The sequence below is a fragment of the Lontra canadensis genome, unplaced genomic scaffold (genome assembly GCF_010015895.1).
Source record: "Lontra canadensis isolate GAN:19392208 unplaced genomic scaffold, GSC_riverotter_1.0 scaffold38, whole genome shotgun sequence".
Lineage (NCBI taxonomy): Eukaryota > Metazoa > Chordata > Mammalia > Carnivora > Mustelidae > Lontra > Lontra canadensis.
The window spans coordinates 14383854-14403293 of record NW_022631032.1 but is presented as its reverse complement, the minus strand read 5'-3'; the positions used below and the strand labels follow the sequence as shown (position 1 = coordinate 14403293).

The 19440-nt window shown below is 44.4% G+C and overlaps 1 protein-coding gene across 1 annotated transcript in view; it reads left to right on the top strand.

The window, feature by feature from the left end:
• Positions 1-3634: 3634 nt before the first annotated feature.
• BFSP2 (beaded filament structural protein 2) overlaps positions 3635-19440 on the top strand; it is a 58839-nt gene continuing 43033 nt past the window's right edge. The window contains exon 1 of the mRNA XM_032869676.1: positions 3635-4123. Within this exon, the coding sequence (XP_032725567.1) occupies positions 3635-4123 (489 nt within the window). The remainder of the gene's footprint in view (positions 4124-19440) is intronic.

Here is a 19440-nt window from a genome sequence, read left to right as displayed (position 1 = left end):
AACTGGGCCACCTAGGGAGAAGCAGCAGACTCTCACACAGAGCAGGTAAAGCGAACATCTCATCACCCCCAGTGAATGAGTATTCTGCACTCGCACAGTGACACCATTGGCTGTCAAGGCTAATTTCGTCTGAGTTCAGGACAGCAGGCAGGAGCATGCAGCCCTCAGGAGTCTGTAGAGGACATCCAGCATCCCAAGGCCACATCCCCCTAACGTCACACAACAGGGAGCTTCCACTATGCTAAACAACAGGACTGCCTTGTGCTGGTGGACAAAAAAGCACCCCCCCACACCCCAAGCACATTCCTGCTTCCTCTCCAACACCCACATCTGCTTTCAAACTTGTGCCTTTCTCTGGAGATGGTTTAGATGTGGATCCTAAGCCTGGAGCTTGGGAATGCTTACCCTTCCTCAAGGATCAAATGTTTATTGGGATTCAGCTTTGTTTTCTCAAAAGGCATCTCACTGTGCCCCTGAGGAACATGCTTATGTAAGAGGCCTTGAAGCGTGGAGCTGTAATTTTCTAAACCCTCCTGTGATCTTACAAAAACAAGATTGCCAAAGTAGATTGCTTGGGAGAAGACATCATTTTTTCCCTCCTTAGCACTGCAGACCTTGTAGGTCCGCAGATGGGCTTCCCACCCAGTGCGCATTTCCTAGTTTCCCCTGCATGGCTGTCTTCACTGGTGGTGGGCCAGCCACCTCCCCCGCCCACACTCAGGAGGGGTCAGACCCACAGAGATGTACCAGGGGCTTCCACAGATGGCTGCTTCTTACTTTTTTTCCTAGTAGTTGGTGGGGAGAGAAGAGAACTGCTTTGACTCTTTCTCTAAAAGAAAATTAGTTTGATAGTATATTTTGAATATAGATGTTCTTATAGTCAGATTGGGAATTGACTTGAATGTTGATTCATATGTTCGTGTTGTTACTGTGGTCTTTTTATCATAACTTTCCTTTCTTCATGTGTTTCCTTTAAAAAAAAAAAGATGGCCTTCAAAAATGTGTGTTCTCAATGTTGTATGGATCTACTTAACATGAGTTTGGTGGTTGTCTCTCTTTAAAGATTCTTCAACTCACAAGGAAGCAGGTTAAATGTTGCTCTGAGATTCATTTACCAGCGTGCTGCTGTCTGATCTTTTAACCTTATATTTCTGTCAGCTATTGCATTTACTATAGCAATGTGTGTGTGTATATAAAGAAATCTGTTTGTAAAGTAAAACTATATATAATATATGTAATCAAAGATACATATGTTATATATACATATATGTGGATGTATGACTTATTTTTCCTTATCCACAGAATTCAACTACCATGTATATATAAATAAACTTATTTTATTAGCCAGAGGATTAAGTTGCTAATACATTTTGCATTCTTTTCATTTTAAAATAATTTTTAAGTCTTCCTTAAGTACTGACACTGTTTAATATTCATCTGTATTTTTTAATCTATTTTAACAATAAGTTGGGTTTTATGAGTGTAATGAGCTAATAGGATTAGCAATTTGTCATTTAATTATACAAATCCTTTAGAACATGTTTGTGATTTCTTCAAAAGGGAATTATCTCTCTCTAGGTCTTTGGAAACATTGGTGTCAAGTAAGGTACATCCCTTCTCTCTCCTCTTCCTTCCCTGGGGCTGGGGGTTTTGCTGTACATATCTTTGGGTAAGAGAAAGCTGGGGTTAACCTGGGCACTGGAAGTTATCATTCTGTAGAAAATAACAGTTCGTAAACATGACACCTGTGCAAACAACTTAATCAGTATCCTGAACCCTTCATTTAGCCTTGGATGACATACCCTGGAATTCCTACAGTTCCTCGAGACCCAGTGTTAGGAGGATGTTATTATAACAGTCTGGTGGGTGCTGTAGGCCCTACAGGGTGTACCAGAGGTGGACATCTAAAGAAATAAGGGACACTACCAGCTTTTACTTGATCAAGTTGGTTCCTTAAACTGTTAATCATACAACCAACATTGATATTTATAAAGTATCTTCTGTGTCATCTCAAACAGATAAAGTAGAAGGGGAAAAAGGAGTTGTGGTGTCTTTATCAGCAAGGAAAAGCACATAGAATATTCCGGTATGTAATAGTAGTTTTAAACTCTGCTCATGTGATTTTGGATGCTACCCTAGTTCTCTAGGTGTTCTGAGACAGAGAGGGTCCTAGATAAGTCACTAGGAGTGACTCTTCTGACTAGGAGTCAGAAGAGGCCTTCCCATCCCAGCTCTGCTGCTTTCTGAACAGGAGACCTTGGACAAGTCATTGGAGCTTTCAGTGTCCTCATCACATAAGGAATTAATAAACCATATTTTGACATGTGATGGTATTTCTGAAGTTGTGCAGTGCACAACTCAAATAGTAGCACATGTCAACCCTCTATCTACCTCCTAAGGTTGAATTGAGAATTCAGTGAAATAAAGTATGGAAGCCACATACAACACTAGGATAGATTCAATACATACCAGAAGTTGGCTCCCTTCCCCTTCTTTCACTTGAGATATGTCCCCATGTTGCAGAATTTGGGAAAAATATCCAGCTCTGGGTTTTGGCTACTTGGTTTCTCTGGGATAAAACTTAAGTGCAGTGGGGTTTAGGTCCATTTTGTGATCTCAGAAGATCTTTTCTAGACCCAGAAAAGCATTCAAGATGTGAATTCAACATGCCTTAGTAGATGCTTACAGTAGGAATTAAAACCCAGGGTGTGTCATCAAATCCTAACTCAAAGCACCCTTAAAGAGCTTACTGGAAAACCTTCTCTTTGTTCTTATTTATTAGTTTTCTGGCAATGGAGAAACAGAAGTGTACAGAACAGCTACAGCATAATAGGTGCCCAAAACGTGTGGGACCCGAATTTGCCCAGGATCCCTTGTCTAGTGCATTAGAGAAAGCTCAGGCCAGTGCATGGAAGTCAGGTCCAGAGAAGTGGAGCAACATGGCCAAGGTCAAGCAGCTGATAACAGCAGTGTTCGAGGTAAGAAAAATGCCACATGAGGACCTGAAGCTGTTGCCAAGACTGAGGGAGAATAAGAGAGGCAAGAGGCTTCATTTGTTTCTCTTGAGTTCATGGGACTGCCTCCCACCATGGGTGATTCACATCCATTTCCACCATCTATTATCTGTGTAGACACGCATGCTTATTCACACATTCACATACACAGCACACACAAAGATGTAGAAAGCTCTGAGATCGGCCCTGGAGCACCTGGATTCAGTTCTGGGTCAGCCACTCCCTACACTTGTGATTTGAGATCTCTGAGCCTCAGTTCATTCATCTGTGAAATGGGGCTGCTTTGCCCTCTCTTAAGTAGTGAAGTACACAGACCAGATGAGCCCCCTCCACAGCACTGATCCAGCCTCCCCCACTACCAGTGGAAAAATCTGGGAGGTCAGACACATGACCTTGCAGAGAATGCATGAGTGCCTTTCTACACACAGCCCTGGCCAGGGACTGTTTCTCTTTCAGCTGGGTGAATGGTGGAAGCTCATGGAAAACAGCAGACAAAGCAGCCCTGGGGGTAGAGAAGCTTCCAGAGAGGCCCACGACCGGGCCACAGGGACACTGGGGCTGAAAATCAAAAGCCACTAGGCTCTACAAACCCACTAGGCAGAGCAGAGGCAGAAGGGGAGATGAGCACAAGGCAGGTGGTAGTGGACATGCCCACCGGGGCCAGCTCCAGCATGCCCCTCCAGAGGCATAGGGCATCCTTCGGGGGAACATGGTCATCATCCTCCCTGGATAGCCCCCCAGCCTCCAGGACCAATGCCATGGGTGGTCTCATCCGAGCACCCAGAGTCTATGTAGGGATGGCGCCCAGTGGGTACACAAGTGGCCTGGGCACTCGAGTGACACGCCGGGCCCTGGGCATCAGCAGTGTTTTTCTGCAGGGCCTGCGAAGCTCAGGTCTGGCCACAGCACCAGCTCCAGGTCTGGAGAGGAACCTCAGTACCGTTGAAGACCTGGGGGGTTGCCTGGTGGAATACATGGCCAAGGTTCATGCCTTGGAGAGCATCAGCCAGGAGCTGGAGGCACAACTGCGGATGCACCTGGAGAGCAAGGCCACACGCTCAGAAAGCTGGGGAGCCCTCAGGGCCTCTTGGGCCAGCAGCTGCCATCAGGTGAGTGCCTGGCCATGCCCAAGGGCTTTGCATAGGCCCAGGAGAGGATGCTGACAGCTGTACTAGGAGTCATTATCAGAGAGCAAGAATGCTGAGGCAGGGGCAGGAGAGTGGATGGTCTGAGACCAGAGAAACTGACCATAACTTTGATCCTTTCTTGCTAAAAAATACTAATGACAATGAAAACAATAACAACAGCTACTTTTACTGAGGTAGACTAGGGGTCAGGCCCACAATAATCCCTGTACATGCGCTATCTCCTATGTTCAAAGCAACACTATGCACAGACTCATTCACTGATTGCATTTTTTTAGTGGAGAAAACAGAGGCATAAAGGGATTATGTAATTTGCCCAAGAGCGTGCAGCCTGTAGGGAAGCTGAGCATTGAGCCTGAACTATTTCAGTTCCAAAGCTTGCATTTGCCCCATTACCCCGGGCTGGCTCCATAACATTTGTGGTAAGAAAAGTTTTTTATAGCAATCGTCAAATAGAACACCATCGAATGGTTGTGACATCAAAAACAAGGATAAATGGAGGTGTGTTCCTATATCCATCTGCTACAGTACTGTCCCATAGAAATATGAGCCACATTGGTAATTGACAAGTTTCTATTACCCACAGTAAAAAAGGTAAAAAGAAACAGGTGAAGTTCATATTTGTGTATTTTATTTAACTCAGTATATTTTAAATGTGATTTCAACAGATGATCAATATTTAAAAATATTAGTAAGACTGTTTACACTGAAATAGAACTTTCTGCAGTGATTGAAATGTCCTATTTCCACACCATCCTGTCTGGTAACCAATAGCCGCATATGACTATTAAGCATGTGAAACATGGCTAATAAGACTGAGGAATTCAATTTTTATCTTTATTTTATTTTATTTCATTAGCCACATAGGGCCAGTGCCGTCTTATTGGACAGGGTAGGACACAGAGGTTGCATCTTTCTCCCTTGCTTGGTCAGGATGTGTTCTCCAGGGTGATTTCTGCAGAGTGCTGAGCTCATCTGTCATGTCTGGCCTGCAGCTTCCCCCACTGAGACCAGCCAGCATCGCACAGCCAGCAACCCACCCTGCTGGTGGCTGACTTCTCCTCTCCCTTCCCTCCCCCACCTCCATGTGACAAATGCCAGCCTTGGGATCCCTCTGAGCTATACCAGCCTCCAACTCCACCAGGAACTGCCAGCTTGGACCCCTTGGAACCCCTAGGGCCCAGCATGCATTCCCCAAGCAGAGGTCACAAACTTCCATTTGTGTATGGCCGGCTGATGCAGGACAGGCACGCTCAGAGGCTCCCCATTCCCCCTTCTGCCTCCCATTTCATCCTGGAATGCTTCTCTTCATCGTAAGTCAGTGCCCGGCCATCAGCTCAGGACATGTGATGTACAACACTGTCCTCTTGGCTCTCCTCTGGAGCCGTTGCTCTGCTTCCATCCATCTGGGCTGGGAGGGAGAGCCGTTTTTAGAGCAGCTTGGGACTTAAAACTGTCAAATCTAAGACAGCCATCCCTCCTGGATTTTCCCCAGCAGTGCTGGTTCCAAATATTTATGTCCCGTAAACCAGCAGACCATCCCTAGATATTCTAACTTTTCAGCATCTGCAGGACAATTTCTTGCATTCAAATGCCACATAGACTTTTCACGAGAAGCCAGGCACCCCAACTTCTAAGTCAAAAAGTATCGGCACAAAACTTAGTTCATATTCAAAAGATACTGACATGGTCGGGCTTCAGCTAGCTAGCTCCAGGGGATTGGGCAACTTGCCCAACTTCTCTAAACCTCAGTATCCTTATCTGTAAAATTAGTATAATGCCACAGCTACTCTAGCAAATCCTTAGATATCTGAGTTGCATGGTTCCTGCCTGCAGATAGACTAAAGATTCAAAAACTGCACCATGACAACAGCACAGTCCCCCGCTGCCAGAGCCAAGGCTGGACACAGAGACATGCAGGCCTTCCACTGATGGTCACAATCCCAGACAAGGGTCATTTTCCTCTTCACTGACCATAAATGAGATCCTTCATATGAACCCGAAGTTCTCTTTTTCTTCTTTTGTTTAAAAACATGGACCTGAAGATACAGTTAAACCCATAAAACGGAGTTATTTCTGTATCACACAGCCTCACCTTCCAGCCATATTAAGCTCTGTTCCACCAAAAAGAACCAAAGAAAATTGCACATATTTGAGAAATGCACATTAATTTTCCTTTGCTATAGTTAACAAAGCTGACCTACACTGTCCACCCCTCCTGACTTTAACATAAAGCTTTAAGGTGGCTTTGCTGATGCCTGTTCTCCTTCCTGGTATTCGCCACCCAGTCAGCAGTGTGATCTTTTGGACATGTGGGATCTGATTACATGATGTCCCTGCCCAACACCTTTCTGGGATCCTCATCGCTGGCAGGACACAACCCATGACTCCGGGCTCAGTCTACAGGCCACTTCTAAGTAGTGAAGCCACCTCTAAGTCCTAGGCCCACCATCTACCTGGGAGCCCCTGCACACGTCCTCAGCCTGCTCCTCTGCAACGCTTCCCCTGTTCCTTCTGTGATCTCATGACAGCCTGGACACACATCCCTGGTGGTAGTTACCATGCTGTCTTCTGGTCATGTGTCTGTCCAGGCCTTCCCACTCTAGGCCCACTTAGGAAGGACCAGGTCTCCCAAACAGAAGAGTACATAGAGCATAAACTGGAAATTCATCTGGGAGTTGGGTAAACTTACATTTGAATGTTGGATTTGCCACTTACTAGCTGGGTGACTTTAGGTCAGTTCTGTCAACTTTTCTTCTCATTTGCCATGCGGAGATCACATTATCTACTGAGCAGAACTGTTAAGGGGGTTAACGGAATATAGTGTACCCAGTAAAATGAGTGGTTAACAGCTCAGAAAGATTTTCTTCACTAATGGCATCACAGATATCTTAAGCCATGTACACGATTGATACTCAAAATGAACAGGATCCTGCTTCAGATCCTGGTTCTGCCACTTACTTGGACCAGCCAGTCCTCTGCTCTATGACTCCCTTTCCCCATCTATATAATGGGTGGATGAGCACCTCCCAGAGTCACTGTAAGCATGAAATGAAATAAGATGTGAAAAGGAACATTAGAGAAAGGTGCCTGGGTGGCTCAGTCAGTTAAGCATCTGCCTTGATTTCAGCTCAAGTCATGATCTCAGGGTCATGAGATCAAGCTCCGAGTTGGACTCCATGCAGGATGTGGAACCTATTTAAGATTCTCACTCTCCTTCCTTTACCCCCACCCCTGCTGTTATGTGCTCGCTCTCTCTCTCTGGTGGGAGGGCAGATTAGGAACTGTGAAGTACTGTGCACTTGCAGCAGGGTATCCTGAGTCAGAGTTTTAGTCCTCTAGGCACCAGGTCTCTGGCCAAGGGACTTGCCTCTGAAGGCCACAGCCCCCCTTCAGGGCCTTGGCTGGACCCTTTCTTCCTCTCTCCACTCCTAACCCAATCGCCACAAGATGACAGCTCCCTCCTAAGTCCCATCTGCCCCCAAACAGCAACCGCAACTTCTGGCTACTCAGAAACAAAGACTTTCCTGCTGGGGCATGGGGTCCCCACTGGCTTCCAGGGTGCTTTGTCATGGAGCCCTGGGCCCACCAACCAGCCAGTTCCCATCGAACTCCAGGAGGGGCCCACCTCCACCAGGGCCTCTAACCTAGACCTAGAGAAAAAACCACCAGCAATTCATTTATTTCAGAAAGTGCTGCCTTTCCCTCTCCAGGGCTTCAGAGGCAGCTGTGCCATGCTAAGAGTTTCTGGGCTCCAGAAATCCAAAGCTCTAAGCTGCCCAATACCACGACCCAAGGAACCCCAAGCCCCTCTTCACCTCTATCCACCTACACCCACCTCCAGCAAGGGCTTGGTCACAGACCCGGGGAGGGTCAGGTTTGCTTCTTGGAGAGGGGCATGGATGTGGGCTGGCAACACCACAGTGTACTTGTCAGGCGACTATAGGGGAAGGACAAACCTTTTGTCCACCCTTGATCCAGCTACCTCCAGAGTGGCACTAGGGTTCAATGCGCTGGGGATTATCTGTCCTCCATGAGTTGGAGTGGCCAGTCTGTGGGAAAGGGAGATGCCTGGTTTCGCTCCTCCTACCTCCCCAACTCACCAGGACAAGGCACATAAATGCCATCGCAGGCAGGAAGGGTCACCCAGCCATTGGTGGGCCACATAGTGTTCCAAATAGCAAGGCAGTATCCCTGGGAGGCCTAGGAGAGTTTGCATTTGTCCCCTTGAGTATCTGTGTCTGAGGATGTGCAAGATTAAATAGCAAAAATTACCATGACAAATCAAGAGAAAAACCATAAAGCTTCATATTTTATCACATTTATTTAGTTAGTTAATTTTACCACCTTTCAAAGCACTTTCCCCCTGCCTTTTGAACAAGGAGCCCCATATTTTCCTTTTGCACTGGGACCCACAAATCATGTAGCCAATCCTGGCCAGGGGTAGTGTATATGAATTTCCTTTTCACTTCCAAACCTCTCACTCCCCAATTCTCAGTTGTGTTAGAAACTCTCAGACACTTCTGCTAAGCAGTAAAAACAGACAGGAAAATTCCCAGGTGATAGCCATGGAGACCAAGGAGGGCACAGCCCCTGCCCATTGCTTGGGCAGAAAGTGGTTCTTTCCCTCTCCTGCTTTGCTGAATGCTCCTGACCTTTCTTGCCAAGTGAATGATGCTCACAGTAAACTCCATCGACAACGTCAGACCCTTTCATCTTCAAATAGACCAAACACCAGCTTGGAATTAGGCAGCCTTCCTGCCTTGGAGCTGCAGATAAAAGGAGAGTGGGGACAGAGAAGGTGTAGTCAGGGATGTGGAGTCTCAAAGCACAACGAGTAAGCCAAGGCCTTGGCCAGAGAGATGCTGCCTGGGAGGAAAGGGGAATGTGGAGCTTCAGTTCCACTGAAATTATTGGTCTCCATGGGAGAAAACAGCAACTTACAACTTCAGACAGCAGAGATTGTTAGCTGGAGGAAAGGGAAATCAAAATTATTAAAAGGCAGGAGAATTAGAATTTAAAATGGACCTGATTTGAATATCTTTCCTGCTGTTCACAGTTCCTCTTTCTGTCCCTTCCAGAGAGAGAGCCCAGACAGGGGGGACTGGGGATCAGCCTATTTGGGGAAACTGCTGGAAACTCAGGCAATCCAGGTGAGGGCCAGCTCTCTCCCCACAGAACCTGTAGTCCTAGCAAGTTTAAAGGAAGAATGAGAGAAGAAAGAAAGAGAAAGAAAGAGAAAGAAAGGAAGAAAGAAAAGAAAGAAAGAAAGAAAGAAAGAAAGAAAGAAAGAAAGAAAGAAAGAAAGAAAGAAAGAAAGAAAGAAAGAAAGACTAACTGCTCACTCCCTACCCTGAAGCCTCATCCCCCACAGGCCCTGAATAAGAAGGCAACAGGATCATTGTTCATGATTCACAACCTGGTGTGCCTGAAAGGGGGAAAGAGAAAGAACCATGAGCTATTGGAGTATCTGCAACAGCCTGAATACATTTACCCAAGATAAACCACCCCATCTATTTCTTAATACTGTACATGCACTTTGTTTGGTCAGAGCAGGTCAATAAGGTAGTCACTTTGTTAGCCACTAACAGGGACACTAAAGTATTATTAGAAATGTAACTATACAGAGAAAAAAGTGTATTCAGGAGAATTCTTCTCAGGCAGGGTGACACATGAGATTGGAGGGAACCTTTTGATGGAGCAGGGGAAGGGAAGGAGGCATGAGGCTGCTCCTAAGGGTATTGGTGGAGTAATACATGTGGTGACCAAATTGCTTTCTGAGAAGGGTGTGTCTGATTTCCTGGGTAGAGGGAAGAGGGTCTTGCTCTGCTAAGTAGAGTATATCTGTGCAGAAGCCCAGTAGAGTATATCTGCCACAGAAGACAGGGGAGAGAATAAGTGCTGTCACTGGGGCCACACTTCAGTCTCCTAAGATCTCTTAAAATGTGATATATATATGTACACACACACACACACACACACACACACACACACACACACATCTATATAAATATAAATGGCTACCATCTCCTTTATGATAGCAAAAAATAAAATACTTCTGAGTAAACTTAACAAGAAATGTCCAAAATGTATATGAAACAATAATAAAATTCTCCTGAAAAGACAAATGTAAAGAAATACCATGTGCTTGAATATAAACTCAAGAAAAATATTAGTTGTCTCTAATTTACAAAATTAATGCAATCCTAATTTTTAAAATATCATAGGGTTTTTTTAAGCTAGGTGGGTTTATTATAAATTTTCATTTGTAGAAACAAAAAGGCAAGAATAGCTGAAAAGAATAACTGAACGAAGAGAGCAAGGAGGGAAGGGGCAGCTATCCCAGACATTGCAACATACTAGAGAGACTCACTTGGAAAGCATTTCTTGTTGGCACATAAAAGACGGAAAGACCAAGGGAACAAAATATAAAATTCAAAATAAACCTTGCTCCATATAGAAATTTAGTATTGATAAATGCAGCATTTGAAACCAATGGAGGAAATGGAGGACTTTTAATAAAGGGTATTCAGACAACTAGATAGTCATAAGGAAAATAAAACTGGATCCATCCTTCACTGTACCCTAAATTAATTCCAAATGTATCCTAGATTTAAGTGTAAAAAAGAAAGTGTAAAAAAGAAAACCATACAAGTAGAATGCGTGACTGAATTCCTTTATAACCTGGGTGCAAAAGAAGTTTTCCTTGATATAATTCAAAATCTAAAGGCAATGAAGGAAATATCAGCAAATTTGATTATCAAAAATTTTTAAATTTTGCATCACAAAATTGCACAATAAGCAAAACTAAAAGATAAATGACAAACTAGACAGAAGTATTTGCAACTCTTGAATACAAATGGTTAATTAATGTCCCTACTCTATAAACAACATTTAGAATTTGCAGTCTTAAAATAATAGCCAAAAACATGCTTACTGTTAAGTAGACTGGAGATATAAATGGGGAATTGACATAAAAATATGTGAAAATGGCTCTTACCTACATAAAAAGATGTTCAACTTCACTCATCATAAGAGAAATATGAACAAAACAAAACAAAAACCTACCTGAGATACCATTTTCACTTATCAGACTGGCAAAACTCCTGAAGTATATCAATCTGTTTTGTTGGAAAAGTGCTCGGGAAACAACCAATTCCATAGTGCTGATGGGGGAAAAAATGTTACAGTGTCTATGGAGAAGAACTTGGCAATATCTAGATTAAACTATATATGCATGTAATTTAATCCAGCAATCCCACTTCTAGGAATCTCTCCTGATGACACACTGGCAAAACACGAACAAGAAGTATGCACAAGGCTGTTTATTTCAATCATATCTATAATGGCAAAAGACCAGAAACAACCCAAATACCTAGCAATAGGGGACTAGCTGAATAAGCAATGCTACATTCACAAAAGGAAAGAGGGAGGGCTCTATAAGTATTATGGAGGGATGATCTCCCGGATATATTGTTGAACTAAAAAGTGAGGTGGAGAGTGTGTATTTCATTCTATCATTTATCTGAGAGAGAAGAAGATATACGAATATATACATACATATTCACTTGTAACTGGAAAAACCAACCACAAATGATTTTAAATGATCACTTATAGGAGAAGGAGAGAGTAGGATAGAGGGGAAAGGAATAGACACTAGAATTCTTTCAGTTTATCTTATTATGTGGAGATGACTTTGGAACCATGGGATTATTTTACAGAATTATAGAAGTGACTTTTAAACCACAGTAATTTGTACATCTCCAGTGGGATGCAAAAGAGCGCTGGAAAAAAATCTTAAGTCATTTTCAGTAATCATATTGTTGGTGGCATTGTTTGTATTATTCTAACACTGGTGTGTGCATGTGTGTGTCCTGTGGGATAAAGCCAAAGAGTAATTATATTCATGGTCATTGAGAATCAAATGGAGATACATTTGTAAAGCAGATTAAGTTTAGTGATAATTCTCTACTCCTGAATTTGAATTTGAATCATCAGTATCAAATCATGGTGTATGTGATCCTAAAATAAATATATACCCACTTCCTCGCTCCAGCCAGTGAAAAGAACTAGAAACAATTGCCAACCCAGTAGCAATGAGCATTTTTAGCCTCAGATTTTGGTCACTAACTACCGTCTTTCATTATAAGAACTGAGGCTGCTTAGTTAGAGAAATGGCTGAATCCAGGTTTAGGAGCAGGAAGCATACATCTCAGTGTACATTGTACAGTGTACAGTGTACATTCCTGCTCCTTTAGGAGCAGGAATCTGAAACATCTCATACCAAAACCAAGGAAGCTATAAAGAATTACTAGAGTCTTGTCAAAAGACTTAGGAGCCAATTTGAATAAGCTCCCACTAATCAAAGGTGGCTACATATCAATAAGAATATTAACTGCTTAAAAAAAAGAATATTAACTGCTATGGATTGAAACACATCAAATATGTTTAAATCAGTGAGTTCAGTGTAATTAAAAAAAAAAAAATCCCGCTTATTAGTTGCCTTGGAGTCTGCTGGGGAACCAACTCATTATTTTGAAAATGGTAAATAATAAGAAGGAATTGGGAATTTTTCCCGCCTTCCCTATAAGAACTGAGGATTCATCATCATTTAAAAAAAAAAAGAACTCAGGAGAGGAATTATCCTTTTATAGAAATATCACACCAAGAAAAAAGAATGTGACTATTTTATTTATATTTATAGCTAATTTAATCATTAAAGTAGAATTCAAATCACCACTTGCAACCACAGTAAAATAATGGATCTAGGCAATAACAATCATCAAATGGCTACTAATATCACAAAAAGAGAGATCAGCAGACATGTACCTCCTGGTGGAGTACACAGCATCACCTATGTCATAGTCTTGCCAGAAAAGAAAAAAGAAAAAGAAAACTGAATGTGATTGAACCTCAAAATAAAACTACTAATTTACAGAAAATATAGAGGTCAGATGAACATGTGAAATGATGCCAGCGAGATGGGATCCGCAAGACCCAGACTCTGAGGAAACTATAAAACTAAACACCCAATTGTTTCAACAAGCGAACATTGCAAGGGACAATTAGGGATATGAGGAGGAGGCCTATAAATTAAAAGAGATTAAACTGACAAATCAACCCACTGAAATGGAAATTATTTGAACCACTATTCAAGCAAACTGGAAAAAATAGACAACTGAGGAAAGATAAAGTGGGTATTTAAAGAATTGTTATTAATGTTTAGATGTTATTTTTAGATTTTTGTAAGTTATTTTTTATTTTTTTAAAGATTTGTATTTTTCTCATTGAAAGATTTACTTATTTATTTATTTGTTTGTTTATTTATTTATTTGAGAAGGAGACAGAGAGAGAGAGAGAGAGAGAGCAGAAGCAGGGGGAAGGGCAGATGGAGAAGCAGACTCCCCCCACTGAGCAGGGAGCCAGCCCAACACAGGCTTGATTCCAGGACCCTGGGATCATGACCTAAGCTGAAATCAAGACTCTGACACCTAACAAACTGAGCCACCCAGGTGCCCCAGAAGTTATTTTTTAAAGCATCTTTATAATTTAACAAGACATACTGAAATATCTGAAGAAGAAATAATAATACCTGGGATTTGTTCAAAATAATCCAAGGCACAGTGGAAATGTGAGGGGATATAGGTGAAACAAAACAGGCCAAGCGTTGGTAATCAGTGGAGCTGGGTGATGTGATGGGTATATGGATGAAATAGTGTATGTAAATTGCTACATACATAATCAATGCCCAATTAAGTTTGTGGAATTGAATAAATGAGAAGCTACCGACATTAAGGGAGTAGTAACACAAATAACTGTGCTTACATATATGTAATTGTGAGTTGTTCACCTCACCCATGCTACAGGAGTTTAGAGAAGAGGCAGGGTATTGGCTGGGCCTCAGTGAGGGTACCCCAGGAGATTGAGTCTAAAAGTGAGACCCAAAGAACCTGCCAGAAGATGGCCCTTCAGACCAGGGACCAGCATGGACAAAGGTTGGGAGTCAGGATCCAGTGTGACCATCTGCAGCACATTCTATGAATGGGGCAGATTTCACAACCGTCAAAGAGAAATTTTGCACTGAACACTTGTTAAAATCAGCAAGATATATCTTATTCAGACTACTACAGTAGGGGAGAGACACTTCAGTATGGACTGAGCTCAACTCCAGTGAAACAAGAGACAAAAGAAAAGCTTTTTAGATGCTGGGTGTGCTGAAGGAAAAGTACTGAAGGAGGTTAAGGGAGGGGGTGGTGTATGTGATTAGGCCATCGGTGTTTGCTAATTGTTGCTTATCCAGAGGAGAAACACACTTCACATAGCTTTATGACAGGAGCAAATTAGAGGAAGACGCCCACCAAAGTCAGCATCCGACCCTCCCACAGGAGCTGGGAGATAGGGAGTCATCTCGCTAGAAGTGTGCATTTCACAGAGATTGTTGCCAGGTCCTTGAGGAAAAAGATTCTGGATTGTAGGAGACTTACATCTCCAAGGAGCAGATAAAGGATTTACAATTCCATTTCCTAAAATAACTCTCAAGGAAAAGGGAGGTCAGGGGCCTCCTGTCAGGTGTTAGCTGGAATAGAACAGTAAATTCTTTCGGCAGCATTGACCTTCCTCAAGGAGCATATTAAGGAGGCTAGGTTCATGCTAGGGAACTGATCTGGGGCCAACAGAAGCCATGCCAGAATATGTGGGGCTAGATGGCATCCTTTATGGCATCATTTATGCCCAGAGTTTCCATTCTCACCACTAAGCACCAAGCACCACCACCCCCTCCCGGTCTCTCTCTGTCCCCCTCACCTCTCTATTCCAAGACCCACTGTGGAAAGGCCATGCCACAGTACACAAAAGGTGGCCAAAAAATATTTGGGCAGCCAAGGCTGAATACGGAACCAGGCTCAAGGTTTTCCGTCACCCAGGTGCCCCAGAAGTTATTTTTTAAAGCATCTTTATAATTTAACAAGACATACTGAAATATCTGAAGAAGAAATAATAATACCTGGGATTTGTTCAAAATAATCCAAGGCACAGTGGAAATGTGAGGGGATATAGGTGAAACAAAACAGGCCAAGCGTTGGTAATCAGTGGAGCTGGGTGATGTGATGGGTATATGGATGAAGGGAGCTCTCTTAAAATCCCACACCACACTGAAATACAAGCAACAACCTCAACGTCCAACACAGCTAAATAACACAGCAGAATCCTCTGCAGCTGTAAAAAAAGCAAGAAAGAAAGAGAGAAAGAAAGAGAGAGAGAGAGAGAGAGAGAGAAAGAAAGAAAGAAAGAAAGAAAGAAAGAAAGAAAGAAAGAAAGAAAGAAAGAAAAGAAAGAGAAACGAAACTTGTTATATACTGAGGTGGAACTAACACCAGTATATATATTTTTGAGGAAAAAGGCACACAGCAAACCCCCATGTATGCTCTGCTACTATTTGGGTCTCTGTTATGTGAGGGAGCAGACTGTCTGGAAACATCTACAAGGTGTGGTAGCGAGGTATGAGGACTGGAGACAAGAGTAGGAGCAGGTGTACTTTGGGCTATGTATACTTTTTGCAGTGTTGGGATGTTTTCCCTACATTTTAAAAAATGAAATAATAAATCAAACTTCTGCCAGCGACCTGGGGTGGGAGTTGGGGTATTCCAACCAGGTCCAGGGCAGGCCCTCACAGCCTCACAGAAGCTACTGGCATGTCCCCGGGGGAGAGGAGAAGATTCATCTCCACACCCTTCTCTCAAAGCAAAAATCCAGCAAATGGAATAAGCATGTATAGGAGCAATAGGAAAGACCACATAGTGGGCTACACTCTCCAGAACTAAATTAAAATTTAATCCAGGCAGCTGGCACAAATGCTGAGGACAAGCATGGTGGCTCTTTACAGGGAATTATAGAAAGAATGGGTGAACCAAGCAGAATGTTACGCAGGATCCCCAGGGTTTCTCCAGAAGGTTTATGCAGATCCATTGAAGACGAGGACTCAATTTAGGGAAATAAAACCTAGTTTATCATCGTCTGGCTGGGGAAATGCACATAAAGACTCATTTATCTGGTTGTAAACGAGCTAATAGAGCTGACGGCCACAAATGCATTATTCAGCAGAAATGAGAAGTTACTTCAGCTGTTATCAGTAGGTAATGAAAAGCCAAGCCCAGGGAGTAGAAAACTCCATCACAAAACCAACTCACCACCAGAAAACAACTTGTAATTTTTATTTATATTTTTCAAGAGCTAATGAATAACCATCTAAATAAACACCACAGTATGGACAGAGAAATGAAGTTAGAAAGACACTCGGGGCAAAATTGTACAAGAGAACCAGGCCTGAATTCTGAGTGCCCACACCTGCCGGCCCCCGCCAGCACCCTGCCCTGCCCTGCACGCCACCCCTCCTCCATGCACCCCTTCACAGCCCCTCCTCCTGGCTCTGCTTCCCGGAGCCCTTCCAAGCATCATCCCCAGCCTGCAGTTGGGCCACACCTTTTTCCCCTTCCTTCCCACTATGCAGGTAAGGGTCCCTTCCTCAGGCCCACTCCCAGCCAACTCTGAGGAGGAAGCTGATCTCATACCCTGGTTTATTATTAGTTACTTGCCAAGGAAACCTGGACCTGACTCTTAGAACCTCCGTGTATCTGCATAATGAAGGTGAAAACTCTCTCCAGCAGTGTTGAGAGGAATAAATGAGACAGGGAGGTGAAGCCCCGGGGCATCTTGGGAGTTTACTGGCTCAGTCTCCAGAAAAAATAAATTGCTTCTGGTGTTATTTCAGACTACCTGCAGGCGACTGAGAGTGAGCCCAGGGACCCCTGGTGTGGAATCCACACCCAAGGCCAGCCCTGCCATGCACTAACCCCAAGTTCCTGGGGTTTTGGCCTATGTCCCAGCCACCCCCTAGAGCAGGCACAGGTACTCTAGGGGTTCTGTAGGTTCCCCACCAGTGTCTCCTAACAAAACCGTGTACTGTGACAAGACTCATGAACATGACATGGTCCATACTCTCACTATGGAGCACAGGCCTTGGGCATGAAGCTCATTTTGTGTGACACAAGGGTTAGCCAGAACTTTCACTTACCGTGTCCTTGATTCTCTCCACAACGTCTGTGTCACCCAGGACGATGGGACTGTGTCCGCTGAAAATGTCTGCAAAAACTGTCAGAACTGTGCAGCACAGGCAGGCCAGCTCCAACAACAACGGGAGTTAGTCCCTCAGGCTCTGGAGGCCGGCAGTCTGAGATGGAAGAGACAGCAGGGTTGTGGGCTTTTTCTGAGGCCTCTCTTCTTGGTTTGTCAATAGCCAGCCTCTCCCTGGGTCTTCACAGGGTCGTCCCTCTGTACATCTGGGCCCTAATTCCCTCTTCTCAGAACCGGTAGAACTGGATTAGTGCCTCCCCCACCCAGAGCATCATTTGAATGTATTCGCCTCTTGAATGTATTCACCTCTATGTACAACTGGGTTTTGAGGTCCCGGGAGTTGGGACACCAACATATGAATCTGAGGGGGACACAATTCAGCCCATAATCCTCATGTTATAGACAAAGAAACTGAGGTCTACAGAGATTAAGTTCCCCTTTGAATTAGTGTCCCCTCCAGGAACCACTCAATGTTACTGCCACCCCCAAAATATTATGAAAAGCCTCCTGTTGTCCTCATTTATAAGACCAGGGTCAGTCCTGCCTCACACCCCAGGCCATTTGAATGCCCACTGTTCGATAAGCACAAGAGTCATAGTCAACAAGGGCTATTCTCTGTGAGGAGTTTAAACACCAAGATGTGCCTCCTTTTTCTCCTCTTCTCTCTTTTAATTTGTAAAAAAACTGTCAGAAGCCGTGATTGATCCTTAGCCAAGCACACTGGAACTGGAACTAACTGCTGCAGCTAGGATGCATGAGGCTGGGCGGCTTCCAGCTTGTCAGGCAGCTTGGGATGAGGACTTGAAAGTTTAATAGCTTTGCTGCCAGGAAATGGCACAGCACCCACCCACCCCACCCAGCCCCGGGGATTTCTACTTTTCTTTTCCAATGATTTCAACGCTCAGAAAAAAACATGCTGAGCAGTCGGCCCTTGAAGAAGAATGTCTATATCTGAGCAGAGTTCAGGAACTCCCCAAGGTGCTCCACTCCAGCATGGGTGGGAGGAGGCCTCCTCTCCAAATTCATGCCAGCATCAGTCAGCACTTTCCACAGACTTCTGGGCTGTGTCCCTGTCACCTGCGGGGCAATCCTCTCCCCCACCCAGCTCCAAGTACTACTTGGAGAGCTGAGGGTTCAACAAGATTCACACCCAGTGGTAGGGGCCCCCAGTGCCAATCCCCAGGGTTCCTGGTCTGGGGGGTGAGACACGCACCTGCTAAAGCCAGACAGACCACTGAGAACACACCTCTGGGTGGACAAAGTCAAGTTTATTAGCTTGCTGCAGGAGGGGAGAACCTGGGACCTCTCAGGAAGAGGGAGTTGGAAGGTCTGGGCTTGTGCTGGGTGATTTGGGGGAAAGGCTCAGAACAAGGATTTGCTCTGCTTCTGAGGCTGCCAGAAACTGGGGCAGGATGATGAGTGGGTATCTTTCAGATTTTATCCAAGAGATGGGAGGGATGAAGTAGGCACAGAATGGGCATTACAAAGCAGCAGTAAACCTCATCCCCCGTGCTGGCTGAAAGCTGGATGTTGAGTTTCGTGGCTATAGAGCAACCTGTCCTCTTTCTTCCCCTATGATTACAGCCGGGCTTGTCTCTATCTCTTTTCACCACCATCACAGAGTGACCCTGTCTGGTTATCACTGGTACTATATGCGTGTTCAGAGCAGGTGAGAGTACCAGGGCCTCACTGTTAGCCGCCAGAGCCATGGTTTTACCTCCTCCACCCAAACTGGGCTTCCTAAGCCCCCTCATCCTCACCTTGAGGAGGGCTGATAGAGACAGAACAGGAGCTCGAGGGCTCTCCACCCCGTACAGCTACAAATAGGGCCTCTCAAGGCCAGGGGCTGAGGTGTGGTTTCCTGACTGTAATATGACTTAGGGCCCACTTTGTGCCTCTGGGACCCACAGTCCCACCTGCCTCACCCTTCTGTCCCCCAGGAGTCTTATCTCCACAGTCATGTGCACAAGCAGTGAATGAGGTAGAACAGAGTCACGGGTAAGTGCAGGGCCATGCCCCAGACAGAGCCGAGCCCAGGCCCAGCTTTGCCCTTACCAGAAGTCAGACCTTGGCCCAGGTACTAACCCCCAAAGTGAGTTTCCTTATCTCTAAGTTGCGAGAGAATGATCCCTATCTCACAGGATATTGTAAGG